The sequence below is a fragment of the Pleurodeles waltl genome, chromosome 6 (assembly GCF_031143425.1).
Source record: "Pleurodeles waltl isolate 20211129_DDA chromosome 6, aPleWal1.hap1.20221129, whole genome shotgun sequence".
NCBI classification, from domain to species: Eukaryota; Metazoa; Chordata; class Amphibia; order Caudata; family Salamandridae; genus Pleurodeles; species Pleurodeles waltl.
In genome coordinates, this window is record NC_090445.1 from 411,770,911 (window position 1) to 411,785,962 (window position 15,052).

At 44.4% G+C, this 15,052-nt stretch overlaps 1 protein-coding gene across 1 annotated transcript in view; it reads left to right on the plus strand.

The window, feature by feature from the left end:
• LOC138299793 (glutathione S-transferase Mu 1-like) overlaps positions 1-14,676 on the plus strand; it is a 68,679-nt gene extending 54,003 nt beyond the window's left edge. Inside the window, exons 5-8 of the mRNA XM_069238349.1 lie at positions 6,342-6,442; positions 6,627-6,722; positions 7,149-7,259; positions 14,492-14,676. Coding sequence (XP_069094450.1) covers positions 6,342-6,442; positions 6,627-6,722; positions 7,149-7,259; positions 14,492-14,584 — 401 coding nt within the window. The 3' untranslated portion in view covers positions 14,585-14,676. The remainder of the gene's footprint in view (positions 1-6,341; positions 6,443-6,626; positions 6,723-7,148; positions 7,260-14,491) is intronic.
• The last annotated feature ends 376 nt before the right edge of the window (positions 14,677-15,052 follow it).

Below are 15,052 nucleotides of genomic sequence, written 5' to 3' on the forward strand. Positions count from 1 at the left end.
CTCCACAATTTTCACCTCCTCCGTCTCCTCCTCACCTGCTTGTCTCTCCACCTTCTACTACACCTGCAGTCTCCTGTACATTCTTTAGATTCACAACAAGACAGTGTGGATCCATGGGATCTCTATGATCCAGATCCCATTTCAGATAACCGCCCGACTGCTATCCTTCCAAACCATCACCACCGGAAGATAGCACCAGATACACTCAGGTTCTGGCTAGGGCGGCATCATACCACAATGTCGCCATGCACACCAAACCCTTGGAGGATGATTTTCCCTTCAACACATTATCCTCCACACACACTACCTACCAGTCCCTTCCCATGCTTCCAGGCGTGTTAAAGCATGCACAACAGATATTTCAAAGCCAGAATAATTACTCCCAGAGTGGAGAAAAAGGATAAACCACCACCCTCTGATCCGGCATTCATTACACAACAACTGCCTCCTGATTCTGTAGTTGTAAGTGCAGCTAGGAAGAGGGCCAACTCCCAGTCATCTGGTGATGCACCACCAGATGACTGGGAGAGCAGGAAATATTATGCTGCTTTTAAAAGAGTAGCATCGTAAGCAGCCAACCGATGGATGATGTCCAACTCCCAAGCACTATTGGCTAGGTATGATAGAGACCACTGGGACGAGATGAAAGATATCATCCAACATATCCCCAAAGACCAACAAAAAAGGGCACATAGGGGGACAAATAGTCGAGGAAGGCCAGGCTATTACTAATAACCAAATTAGATCAGCCCTAGATTCAGCAGGCACAGCAGCTAGGACAATCAATACTGCTGTTACTATTCGGAGACACGCATGGCTTCGGTTGTCAGGGTTTAAGCCTGAAATTCAACAGGCTGCCTTTAATATGCCGTTTAATACAAAAACAGCTATTTGGCCCTGAAGTTGATACGGGCATTGAAAAAAGACTCAGACACCACTAAAGCCATGGGTGCTCTGTATACGACACAATACAGAGGATCCTTTCGGAAACCTCCATACAGAGGTAGTTTTAGAGCGCAAACACCTGAGGCATCCACCTCCCAATCGAAGTAAACTTACCAGCCTCAATACCAACAAGGTGGGTTTAGAGGTAATTACAGAGGCCAATTCCCCAGAGGCAGGGGAAAATATCAGCCAACAAAACAAGCCTCACAGCCAAAACAGTGACTTTCTCCATCTCTTCCCAACTCCCATCTCACCTGTGGGGGGGGGGGTGGAGGGGAGAGACTGCAAAGGTTCCACAACAATTGGCTACCCATTACAACAGACAACTGGGTATTATCTATTATCCACAATGGTTATTGCATAGAATTGGCACAAATTCCCCCAGATATACCTCAGAAACCACACAAACTCTCCTCCCAACATATCTCAATGTTGCAAGAAGAAGTAAAATCACTATTACTCAAACAAGCGATAGAGCTTGTACCACAAGATCAGATAGGAACAGGGGTTTACTCTCTGTACTTCCTTATTCCCAAAAAAGACAGAACCTTGAGACCAATATTGGATCTCAGAACTCTCAATCTTTACATCCTGTCAGAACACTTTCACATGGTAACACTACAGATACAACAGCAAGATTTCATGGCAACGTTAGACCTCAAGGATGCGTATTTTCACATACCCATCCACCCAGCGCACAGAAAATATCTCCGGTTTGTAATTCAGGGAAAACATTACCAGTTCAAAGTATTACCCTTCGGGATAAAAACAGATACCAGAGTATTTACAAAATGCCTAGCAGTAGTAGCTGCCTAGGAGATAACACATTCATGTCTTCCCATATCTCGACGATTGGCTAATAAAATCCAACAGTCATACAGTGTCAAAACCATACACATTATGTAATACAAACCTTGCACACTCAAGGGTTCTCCATAAACTACCAAATATCCCATCTACAACCTGCGCAAATTCAACAGTATTTAGGAGCCACACTAAATACACAAACAGCACTTGCAATCCCAAGTCCACAAAGAGTGCAAGAATTCCACAATGTATTAGCACAAATTCAGTCAGGCCAACAGTACACAGTCAAATTTGTAATGAAACTGTTGGGCATGATGGCATCATGCATCATCTTTGTCCCAAATGCAAGATTAAACATGCGGCCTTTACAACAGTGCCTTGCAAAGCAGTGGTCCCAGGCACAGGGTCAACCTCAAGATCTAGTGTTGATAGACCGCCAAACACACACATCACTTCAGTGGTGGAATTCCACAAATCAGAACAAAGGGCGGCCATTTCAAGACCCTGTGCCTCAGACCATACTTAAAACAGATGCATCAATGATTGGCTGTGGGGCACACCTCAACAATCAAGGACAATGGGACACCAAACACAAACCATTTCACATAAATCACCTAGAATTGCTAGCTGTATTCCTAGCACTCAGAGCCTTTCAACCTCTTCTCATTCACAAAAACATTCTTATCAAAACAGACATGACTGCAATGTATTACCTAAACAAACAAGGAGGGACCCACTCATCGCAACTGTCCCTTTTAGCACAAAAGATTTGGCATTGGGCACTCCACAACAAAATTAACCTGGTAGCACAATACATTCCAGGAATACACAGCCAATTGGCAGATGTTCTCAGCCGAGATCATCAACAAACATGAGTGGGAAATTTATCCCCAAGTGCTTCAGACATACTTTCATCACTGGGGAACGCCAGACATAGACCTATTCGCCCCCAGCGAAAATGCCAAAACTTCACATCCAGGTACCCACACCCTCTATACAAGGGCAATGCTTTATGGATCAACTGGTCAGGGATATTTGCTTACGCTTTTCCCCCCTCTCCCGCTCCTTCCATTTCTAGTCAACAAACTGCATCAAAACAAACTCATACTTATAGCACCAACGTGGGCATGTCAACCCTGGTACACAACACTGTTAGATCTGTCAGTGGTACCACATATCAAAATCCCCAACAGACCAGATCTGTTAACGCAAAACAAGCAACTCATCAGGCATCCAGATACCAAAATACTCAATCTAGTGATTTGGCTCCTGAAGTCTTAGTTTGGATATCTACACCTTCCAACAGAATGTATGGAAGTAATTAAACAAGCAAGAAAACCCACTACCAGGCAGTGTTATGCAAACAAATGGAAAAGGTTTGTATTGTACTGTCAACCTAAACGGATTGCCCCTCTTTCAGCGTCAATACAAGACACTGTAAGATATTTGCTTCATTTGCAAAAAGCAAATTTAGCTTTTTCATCCATCAAAATACATCTCACTGCAATTTCTGCGTATTTGCAAAATATACAACACACCTCTCTATTTAGAGGCCCCCACAGAGAACACCGCCAGTGCCTTTGTGGAATCTAAACATAGTACTCACACGACTATTATAGGTCCACCATTTGAACCTATGCATTCATGTCTGTTTCAATACCTAACATGGAAAGTTGCCTTCCTAATTGCAATTACTTCATTAAGAAGAGTTAGTGAAATCCAAGCTTTCACTATTCAAGAACCGTTCATACAAGTACACAAACCTAAAGTTGTACTTCGAACACACCCAAATCTTCTCCCAAAGGTGATATCACAGTTTCATATCAAACAGTGGAACTGCCAGTCTTCTTTCCACAGCCAGACTCTGTAGCAGAAAGAGCCCTGCATACATTAGACATTAAAAGAGCTATAATGTATTATATTGATAGAACTAAGTCATTTAGAAAAACCAAACAGTTATTTGTGGCATTTCAAAAACCACATATTGGTAGCCCTATCTCAAAGCAAGGACTAGCTAGATGAATAGTAAAATGCATCCAAACAGGTTACCTAAAAGCTAAAAGGCAGCTATTAGTAACACCTAAAGCACATTCCACCCGCAAAAAAGGGGCTACAGTGGCTTTCTTAAGGAACATACCAATGGCAGAAATTTGTAAAGCAGCCACTTGGTCAACACCACATACATTTACCAAGCATTACTATGTATATGTGTTAGCAACACAACAGGCCACAGTAGGACAGGCTGTACTAAGAACACTATTTCAAACAACTTCAACTCCTTCAGGCTGACCACCGCTTATAGGAGGCAAAACTGCTTTGTAATCTGTGAATAGCATGTGTATCTGCAGCTACACATGCTATCGAACGGAAAATGTCACTTACCCACTGTATATCTGTTCGTGGCATGTTCCGATGCAGATTCACATGCACCCGCCTGCCTAAACATTCACTTGTACATATATGTGTATGTATATATGTGTGTGTATATATATTCCATTTGCATGGATGTCTCTTTTCTTTATACTCCATCACTCCTACCTTACCCTCTGCGGGAAAACAATCTAACATGGAGTCGATGCCCATGTACAATGGAGCCGAAGAGGAGGAGTCACTCGATCCCGTGACTCAAACACTTCTTCTAAGAAAAACAACTTGCAACACTCCAAGCCCAACACTAGATGGCAGATTATGCATAGCATGTGAATCTGCAGCGGAACATGCCACGAACAGATGTACACTGGGTAAGTGACATTTTCCATATAAAGATATATCATCTCAATTGTCTCTAGCACAGACAATTTGGAAATGGGCAATTCACAATCACATTCAACTACTAGCAGAGTAAAATCCCAGGGATACACAACCAACTAGTGCACCTCTTAAGCAGGATGCAGCAACAAATACACGAATGGGAGATTCCCCCACAAGTGATTCAACAATAGTTCCAAATGTGGGGAACCCCATACATAGACCCTTTCGCCACAAGCGAAAACACAAAATGCCCAAACTTCGCATCCAGTTACCCACACCCTCAATCCAAGGGCAATGACTTATGAATCAATTGGTGAGGGATGTTTGCTTATGCTTCCCCCTGCACTAATGCCATTTCTGGTCAACAAGATCAGTCATATCTCCCTCACTGACACTCCAAGAAGAGTTAGTGAAATTGAGTCATTGACTTTAGAAGAACCTTTTTTCCAAATTCACAAAAATAAAATAGTACTTAGGACAAACCCACAATTCCTGCCTAAAGTAGTTTCACCATTTCATCAGTCAGTGGAATTGCCAGTCTTCTTTCAACCGCCAGATTCAGTTGCTGAAAGAGCTCTTCACACCCTTGGTGTTAAAATAGCTCTCATTTATTATGTAGACAGAACATATGATGTCAGGAAATCTAAACAACTCTGTGGCTTCTCAACTATCCATTTGGCTAATCCTTGTTTTGGAATAGGGATATCTTTATGAGGTTAAGTGTACTCAAACTTGCTATCTTAAGGTTAAAAGACAGTTATTAGTAACTCCTAAAGCACATTCTACTAGAAAGAAAGGAGCTTCAATGGATTATTAGGAAGTATACCAGTGGCAGATATATATGTAAAGCAGCCACATGGTCCACACTACACACATTTACTGCACATTTGTGTGGATGTCTTATCTTGCCATCAAGCAAATGTTGGACAAGTAGTGCTTAAAACACTATTCCAAACTACCCCAAATCCTAAAGGCTAGCCACCTCTTATTTTGGTAGGAAACTGCATTTCAGTATAAGCAAAGCATGTGTCTCTGCAGCCACACATGCCATTGAACAGAAAATGTTACTTGCCCAGTAGACATCTGTTCATGGCACGTAGTGCTGCAGATTCACATGCGCCTTCCCTCATCCCCGGAAGCCTGTAGCGGTTGTGGTACTCTATTTATGTAAATATGTATATACATTGCATCGAATTGGCAGTTTAAAGCTGCACACACGCTCGCGCTCTCTTTTTTATATATGTGTATATATATATATATATATACATATACACACACACACACTTTACTTCAGTTACTTTGCCCTCCTGTGGGTAAACAGCCTAACAAAGGACTCGATGCCCATGCGCACTAGAGGAGGAGTCACTCGATTTCGTGACTCAAACCTTCTTTGAAGGAAAAACAAGTTATAACACTCAGACCCCAACACTAGATGGCGGACTTATGTAAAGCATGTGAATCTGCAGCACTACATGCCACGAACAGATGTCTACTGGGTAAGTAACATTATATTTATATATATATATATATATATAATATAGTTTAAACAGTAGGCAGGTTAGGGGCAATATCCTTCTGTGCACTAGGGCACATGACACTCTAACTATGCTACTGGTTCAGGCTGACCTATGAAAGCCACCCACTATCTCGTGCTCCTGAGCCAATGAAGGTCCTGCAAGCTGAATTGTTAGGCCTAATTTGGCCACATGCTAGCAACCGCTCACTTAATATTAGTGTTGCGAGAAACTGCTGAAAATGGTTGCTGAAATCAGTATACAGAGTTCTGTGAAGTGTAAAAGTGTCGCATCTCAGCATTTTGTTTATGTATTTTGTTTTAGGTGGCGAAAGTGAGACCGAAATTAGCCGAGTAGATGTTTTAGTGAGCCAAGTCATGGATTTCCGCATAGGACTGGCTAATATTTCATATAATCCGAACTTTGTAAGTTTATTTTTGTATTTACAGTACTTGTGGATTGTACATGAGGGAGTGGGAGGAGGGCTCATCTGTGCGGTTTTTCATGTGAGGTAGTCTTTCTTGTATAGGCATGTGATGTTGTGCCTTTCTGCAGTGCCTCTTGCCCGATTTAACTTTTCTGACCATGCTTTACCTTTTTGTAATACAGGAGAGTCTAAAGGGCCCATATCTGGAGCAACTCCCTGATAAATTGAAGCGGTTTTCACAGTACCTTGGAAAGCGGAAGTGGTTTGCAGGAGAAAAGGTATTTTTTGATTGTTGGTACACGGGGGTGTGGGGGCTAAGAGGGAGCACTCCTTGCCTCTGTGGTTGAACCCAGAGACCGTGGAGTGTGTGATCAATCTGCCAGCCCACAGCCATCTGCAACATGCAGAATGCAGTGGGCTACATGGGAAACTAGCCCAGAAGGTGGGGGTGCTGGTCGTTAAAACTGCCTTTCGAGTGTCGAAAGGATTGTGGTTTATTTGTGATGAGAAGAAGAAGAATGTGTGAGAAAGGTGAGTGTATGGGTAAAAGAAGGCTGATTAAATTTACATGACTTTTGGGATTGTGGTCTCATGTGGTGTTCCTTGTCCCCACAAGGGTGCGCAGCTTGTGAGAGCTGGCCTTACAACTGTTGTTAGTGGTTCCTGACACACTGCAGTACTTAAACCTAGTCTTCTCTCCTCAGATCACAATTGCTGATTTCTTAATGTATGATGTTCTTGATCAACATCGGATGTTGGAGGCCACTTGTCTTGATTCCTTCCCCAACCTGAAGACATTTATGCAGCAGTTTGAGGTAACTCTTGTAGTAGCTTATTGTGTAGGGATGCTCATCTGAGTGTACTTTAGTGACTTGAATCCTTCCAGGATGTTTGTTCCTGATGGGCCTGGATATCCTTCTGGAATGGAGGGTTGTGTTTATGGGTGACTTAAGTGCTTGCACAACAAAGAAGGTTTTGTGATGCTGAACGAATCCAGGTGGGGTGATTGTGATGGACCATCTTATTTGGGGAAACAATGAATTCTAAGTTCCTGATGTAGTTTGGCAGATGGAATACTCTTTCACAAACTTGACGGATAGCTTGAGTGCCCTATTACATGTGCACTATATTCTTTGGCACTAGTAATACAGTGGGTGGGATAGCCATTACATTTGTGAAGGCGTATCTCTTCTACCAAACTCTGATTCTGGTGTTAAGTGATTTTTTAGAGTATGTAGCACTCTGGTCAAACCATTCCAGAGACGTGGGGTACACCAAGTGTATTTGTTTTAGACGCGTACAGATAATGATTAGATGGAGAGCACAGATCAATAAAGTGCTTGGGGTGCAGTATTTAGTGATGAATCTGGAAGGTTGGATCAGGATTATAGAAGCCATTGCTTACCTGGCAAAGTTGATTAAACTGAATCATTTAGTTTAGTGTTGGTCAGTGTGCTTGAGATAAGACCTTAGAAAGGTGCTGTCTACTTCTGGTACCACTGGTCTGTTGGGTGGCTGTGTTTGCTCTATATTTATTGCAGCCTATTGCCTTAGTGGGGTAGGTGAGAATTGCAGTAGTCCAGCTTGGATGCAATATTGAGGCGATAGTACTTCTCAATCACAATATATTTATTGACTAAATATCCACCAAATGAAATTTGTGTGTGAGGAAAAATATAGAAGTAAAATGTGTGTTGGTCTAGGATGTTTACACATTGTTTTAATGGATTCTTATAACTGCAGATTCATCACCTTTTAGAATATAATCCAGGTGCCAGACTTGATCTGGGAACATTTCAGCAATGCTCCTGCAAGTTGCTAGGTGTTGGTGTTGCCACCCTTTTGTGCTGATGTCGGTCCCTTTATTTCTGCACATTCTAATGCAGATTCTGTTCCCAATTTTTTCTGTCTACTGGGACCATCTAAACAAAAGCCAGTGTGCTAGGGAACACTGTTCTCTTATAAAACTAGATTTCAAACCGTGAGGAGACTACCAAACAGATATCGGTTATGGTCCTGCATGAGGTGTCTCTGGATTTTGGGCTCAGCGTATGGCTCTTAAGTCATGCGGCAAGTGTACCCTCGGGCACCAAAATGGGTCTGGGTCCAGGATGCAAAGCTGCTCATCAGCAAAAACAAGAAGATGCAGCCCTCACATGTCCCACTCTAAGTCAAGGGCGCGGACCTGCTCATGAGGCCACTCCTGCAAAAGATCAAGTCCTCTGGTAAGGTGCAGTGCAAACAATGGCAGGAAAGCAAAATGGAACTCAGCTCTTGCTTGCTACTGTCTGACAATGAGATTCCCTCGCATCTTTTCTTTAGACTTTCTGCCTCTGGTTCTCCATTTGTGCAGCCTGTCCCTCAGCTCGCCCTAGTGCACCCTGACAACAGGCTGAAGGCCTTAAGGAGTAAATTCTGTAGCTATGTGGTGCTCTCTAGCTCCCTCCGACACACCTGCGGCAGTGGGTGTGTGTGGGGAGGGGTTTGGCTGCAAGAATCTGCAAGGGCAGTCTGGATACAGCTGATAGATCTTCCTCCACGCCGTCTGACCCCTTTGGATTTTCGATGGGCTCTGTGCCATCTCTGGTTCGGACCTCCACCCAGGAGCCATGACCTGTGATTGTTCTTCCATCAATCATGTTCATCTTCTAAAGTACCCTTAAAGGTTCTTTTATGTTTTCAGCTCCGATTCTGTTCAAAGCTTGACACCACCTAGAGGTGATGATGGTGATGGGCTTGATAATTCTCGTGATACAGGATTGAACTCCATTTGGCCCTCAAACGGAAGAGTGCTTCCTTTGTGGTGGTAATTTGACATGCAGCTGATGTCTTGGACCTACAACTATATTCCATTGAGGTTAAGCAAAATGTCCTTTTGGAAATCTTGCAGCTTGGGACAGACACTGCTGAGCCCTTGCTCCTATTCACTGAGGCTCTCACTGACACTTTAATTGGCACTTGGTCAAATCCCTGTTCTTACCCACCTGTGAATAGGCAAGTAGCAAGGCATCAGCCCAGTGCCTACTGACCCTGCCATTCTCACTAAACACCCTACTCCAGAAAGTCTTGTGGTTCAGGCTTCAACCACAAAGATGAACCCCAACTCATTCCCCACATTTCTGTCGGATAGGGAGTGTAAAAGGATGGAGGTGTTCAGAAGTCTAATTCTCTGCGACCAGCCTAGCATGGAGGTCAGTCAGGACAGTTTATTTGTTGGATCAATCTACACATACCCCCTAGGACATGGCTATCGAACTTGCCGGCAGACCTGGAAGACCCAAGTCATAACTGGCTCACACCATTCAAGATAGTCAAGATGCAGCCAAGCAAATGATTCTTCTTGGCTGTGATAATGCTGATTGTCTTGGAAGGGTGGATGGCACCAGTGTGGTGCTCTGCTACTTAGTGGGGGTGCCAGGACAAATTTGCGGCTAATGTTAAGTCCCCGAGGCAGACCCCTCATAAGCAAACTGTCAGTTGACCTGTTTTTTTTTTTTTTTGCCTTTCGCCCTGCAAGACCTTGTTGTGGGTGTGATTGTTAGGGTTTGGAAGCCCTTTTGAACTTTTTACGTTGACTGGATTAGTCCTTGTTTAAGTTGCCTGTTTCTAAAGGTTTGACATGCATGTTTCCTCCCAAATCGTTGTGAGGCCATAGCGGTACCATAGCTTGGTTGCAATCTTTCTCAAGTGTATACTGTTCGAGCTGATGCACTGCTGCTTGTTGAGTCTCCGGACATTGAAGACTGTCTTCCTCATTGCAATCACATCAGATCATTATGAGTGAACTTCCAGCACTCAGTGCAACTGCCCTACACTACACTTTTCTTGACAGACTGGGCAAGAAGGCCGCCTTAGTCCTCTACATGAAAGTTGTGAATCCTAGTGACATTGGCCTTCTTGGCCAAAGTCATTGCCCCTTTGCACAAGGGGGAAACCCATCATATTTCCAACATTCTGCACCATGGATCACCCCTTGAAAGTGGAGGAGTGTTGCTCAGCAGGCCTACCTTGACCCTTTTGCTCAGGTGACCATTACAACCCACCAGGCAAGACTTGTCAATCCAAAAACTGGTACTGAACCCACAAGCCTTCCACAGGTGCTTCCAACAGTGGGGCGTCCTTGATAATTAACCTGGTGGCAGCTTCCGAAAATGCCAAATGCCATAACTTCACCTCCAGATAAGCGTGCTCATTGGCAATGTGCTATGGATGAACTAGTCTAGGATATTTGCCTACAATTTTCCACATCTCCCACTCATTTCTGATATGGCAAAGCTTGTGTCCGTTGCTCTCATTCTAGTGGTGCCAACCACTGAACCAGACAGTCCGTCTCTTGGAGGTGTCTATCAGCCCTCACAAGAAGGTGCCTATGAGACCAGAACTTCTCACTCCGTTACTGGGCCAGCTCTGGCACCCAGACTGCAGACCGCTCAACCAAGAACACGCCATGTGCCTGTTATGTCGAAAAACAGAAACAGTGTGTCAACTGTTGCATTGTTTAACCTATAAACCTCCCAGATCTCAGTTCAGGTTATCGTTTGCTACTTGCTTCACATTCAAAAGGCTGTATTACCGTACACTTCCATCCACCTACACTTGCCTGCAATTGCAGAATAAGCAACAGAAGTCCTGCCTCAAAATTCCTGTAGTTAAAGATTTCATGGAGAGCCTTATAAGGATTATACCTGCCAAAATGCCTCCGGCCCTGTCTGGAAGTTAAATGTAGTTCTCACACAGCTCAGGGTTCAGCTACTCCCAAGGAGTTTCCTGACGATACACTGCGTAGGTCAAAACCAGCTCCTCACCGCAAGATCAGCAAGAAAAGAGGTGTTTTCACTTCTTCCCTGAAACGGGCTTCAGACTGAAGTGAGCGCAGAAGGAGGCGATGCTGATTCCAATCCATGCCTTGCCACCCAACACAGAAAAGGAGCGACCTGCAGATCTTACCAACCGAAACTTGGAGAGCCTGACCAATAAAGATGAAGCTGAACGCTGAGCTCTGGAGGGAGTGTAGTGCATTGATGTTTTGCCTTCGGACTACCTTACCACAACACCCAGTACACTTATCTTCAATATTGCACCCTATAGGCTACTCATCTGCTGAACGGCTGAACAATCTGGGGAGGAGGACTAAGGAGGAGCCACATCAGGTCTGCAGACTTGCAACTTACTTGAAGAAAAACAAGTTACAAACGTCGAGGACCAATACTAGATGGCAGAACTCTGCAAAGCATGCAAGTTTAAAGCGCCATGTGCTACGAGTAGATAGTTAAAGGGTAAATAACATTTTCCGTTTATATTGGAAGATAGTCAGTTTTAATTAACATTTTATTTTATGTACTGTAAGGGTGTTGTGTGTGTGGTGTGTGTGTTTTTTTTTTTTTTTTAAACAAACCCAAAACAGAATTAACAGGTAGTCTCATTTAACTGCTTTCCGCAACAACACTCTCGCAGGCCCCAGCCTAGCCATAATTTCTCTGCAGGCACAGGCTTTGAGGCATTTCATGTTTGGTACTGGGACATTTGTCACCAGATTGTCTACTTAGTAGAACACCTCCCCGGAATTGCAGTGATAGTTGCAGACTTGCTGAGTAGTGCCACCAACAAACAAGAATAGCAAATAAATGCCTTGGTAACTGGCAAAGCTTTGTCTTCGATTGTAAATATCTTAACAAACGTCCCTTAGGAGCCCCAGTGTAAGACATCTGTTACTTGTTGCACCAACAAAAGGCAGAAGTAGCCTACTCTTCCATAAGAGTACACCTAGCCACTTATCTGCAAAACTGGAAGACCAGTTTAACTTCTATCTACTGGTAGTTAGTCTTTATTGGAGGGCTATCCCAACTCGGACACCACCAGTCCCTTCATGGGATATTAACATTGTCCTTGCATGACTTATGGGGCCTGCATTTGAGCTACTACACTCTTGTCCTCTGCAGTTGGTTTCTTGGGAAGTGCAGTCACGTTACTGCATAAGGATAGTGATCTACAAGCTTGAAATGTTGAGGTGCTGTTTATTCAAGTGCACAAAGGTTGGATTGTCCTTAGAGCACTAACTTGTTTTCTAGCTAAAGTGTCTCCTTTTGACATCAAACTGTTGTTGTTTTTTTTATTTTCCCCTCCCCTAACCCCCCACCTCCCCCCGCCCAACTCTTAATAAATGTTCACTGCAGAATGGGCTGTGCACACTTTAGAAGCTAGAAGGGTGTTTTTTTTTTTTTTTTTTTAACATTCAGACCACACTTACCTCACCAAATTCTTTAGAAAAACCAAGCAGGTCTTTGTATCCCTTAGGCAGCCCAAGGTGGGCTTAGTCAGATGGCTCAAATGCATTGAGGTTTGCTATACCAGAGTGAGACACATAAAACAGTTTGTTTATGGCATATTCAACTCCTAAAGTGAATATTATGGGGGTCATTCCGACCCCGGCGGGCGGAAACCACCCAAAGACCGCACCGCGGTCAAATGACCGCGGGGGTCATTTTAACTTTCCCGCTGGGCCGGCGGGCGATCTCCAGAAGATCGCCCGCCGGCCCAGCGGGAAAGCCCCTGCAAAGAGGAAGCCGGCTCCAAATGGAGCCGGCGGATTTGCAGGGGTGCGACGGGTGCAGTAGCACCCGTCGCGATTTTCACTGTCTGCTAAGCAGACAGTGAAAATCTTTGTGGGGCCCTGTTAGGGGGCCCCTGCACTGCCCAGTGGCATGGGCAGTGCAGGGGCCCCCAGGGGCCCCACGACACCCGTTCCTGCCAGCCTGTTCCTGGCGGTGTAAACCGCCAGGAACAGGCTGGCGGGAAGGGGGTCGGAATCCTCATGGCAGCGCTGCAAGCAGCGCTGCCATGGAGGATTCCCTGGGCCAGGGGAAAACCGGCGGGAAACCGCTGGTTCCCCTTTTCTGACCGCGGCTTTACCGCCGCGGTCAGAATAGCCCAGGAAGCACCGCCAGCCTGTTGGCGGTGCTTCCGTTGCCTCGGGTCGGAATGAAGGCCTATATCGTTCCTAGGTAACATGTAAGTTGCACACCTCTGTAAAGCTGAAAGATGGCCTGTTAACTACACTCACTAAGCATTACTGAGTGAACATTCAGGCACAAGAAGCTCGAGTCAGACAAACAGTACTTAAATTTTTGTCTTAAATGCAAAGTGTAACTAGGATCGGGAAGGAAACATTATGAAAAGTAATCACTATTAAGGCCTATCTTAAACATCCAAAAAAGATTTGGAGTAGATGCCTCACCCCTTGTTTGTTGCATGCTTCATCATCAGCGCCTATCTACAACCTGGTAAGATGATACTACCAGGGCAGACTCAACCAGAAATGAGAGTTCTTAGATAATGTATCTTATTGGATAAAGCAGGGATGCAGAAAAGATTTTGTTAAAAATACATCCTGGTTCATCCAAGGGAATCCACCACTATAGTGCTGAACATGGCACCGTCCTGCTGATTACAACCTTGTTTTCCGCCAGCCTTTTCATGGCGGTTCAACCGCCATGAAAAGGCTGGCGGAAAACAAGTGCAGTGGGCCTCCTGCTCAGCATCCTTGAGATATGCACTGTCTGCTATGTACACAGTGCACATTTTGACTGTGCTTGTGGCCCCTGCATGCAGCAGCATTGCCACTGGCTCTTTTATGAGCAGCTCAACAATGCTGCCGCCACTTTCCCACTGGGCTGACAGTTGGAAACCTTGGTTTCTGCTGGTCAGCCCAGTGGGAAAGTCGTAATGGGGCTGGCAGAGAGGTCGCCAGTATGGTGTCGACCACCCCATTGGGGGTTTGGCGAATGGCTGTTCCCATCTGCCAAACTTGTAATAGGCCCCTATGTGTTTGGGGGATGAGGAGAAAGGACAATAAAGAGGCAGTGTCAGGGTATAGAGCAGACACTGAAACTGGCCTGTTTGGCCAGAGGAGATTGGAGCGAAGGTGGAGTGTTGTGGCAGTGTGTGGTTCATCAAGCCTGGTTTGTTGTCCAAGGAGTAACTTTGTTAAACCCTGCTCTCTGAGAACAGCTTGCTATTGCTGATCATTCTTCACTTATTTTCCTAACAGGCCTTGGAAAAGATTGATGCTTACATGAAATCGAGCCGCTTTATAAAAACGCCAATCTATAGCCCGATGGCCAAATGGTGCAATGAGAAGTAAAGCCAGCTTCACAAGATGGCAGAAGAGCCATACGTAACATCGCAAAATAAACCACCATCTGTTTAATGACTAATAAATCTTCTAGAAAAGTCTACATTTTTTTTTTTTCTGTCCCATGCAGTGCCTTCCCAGCTTTTTTATTTTTAAAAACCTTCACCAAGTACCCTGTTTCTCATGTATATGACAATTCTTTTTTATTTTTTTAAATATATTTATTTTTATAACTTTCTTTATTTTCAACTGTAAGCAGTCATACGCCACACACAAAAAGTAGCAAGCCCATAATAGGGCCAATAACATATGGAGTCTGACACGGAGAAACATTCAAAGGTATAGCAATATAACCAACAGTGGCTGAGAGTGTCGGTGAAATAAGCCGGCCAGGTGGGCAAAGTCTGTGTTCGGCATTACAGTTCAAACAGAGGGTCGGGTGGGATCAAGATTGGCTAGGGCTTTAGGTGTCATATG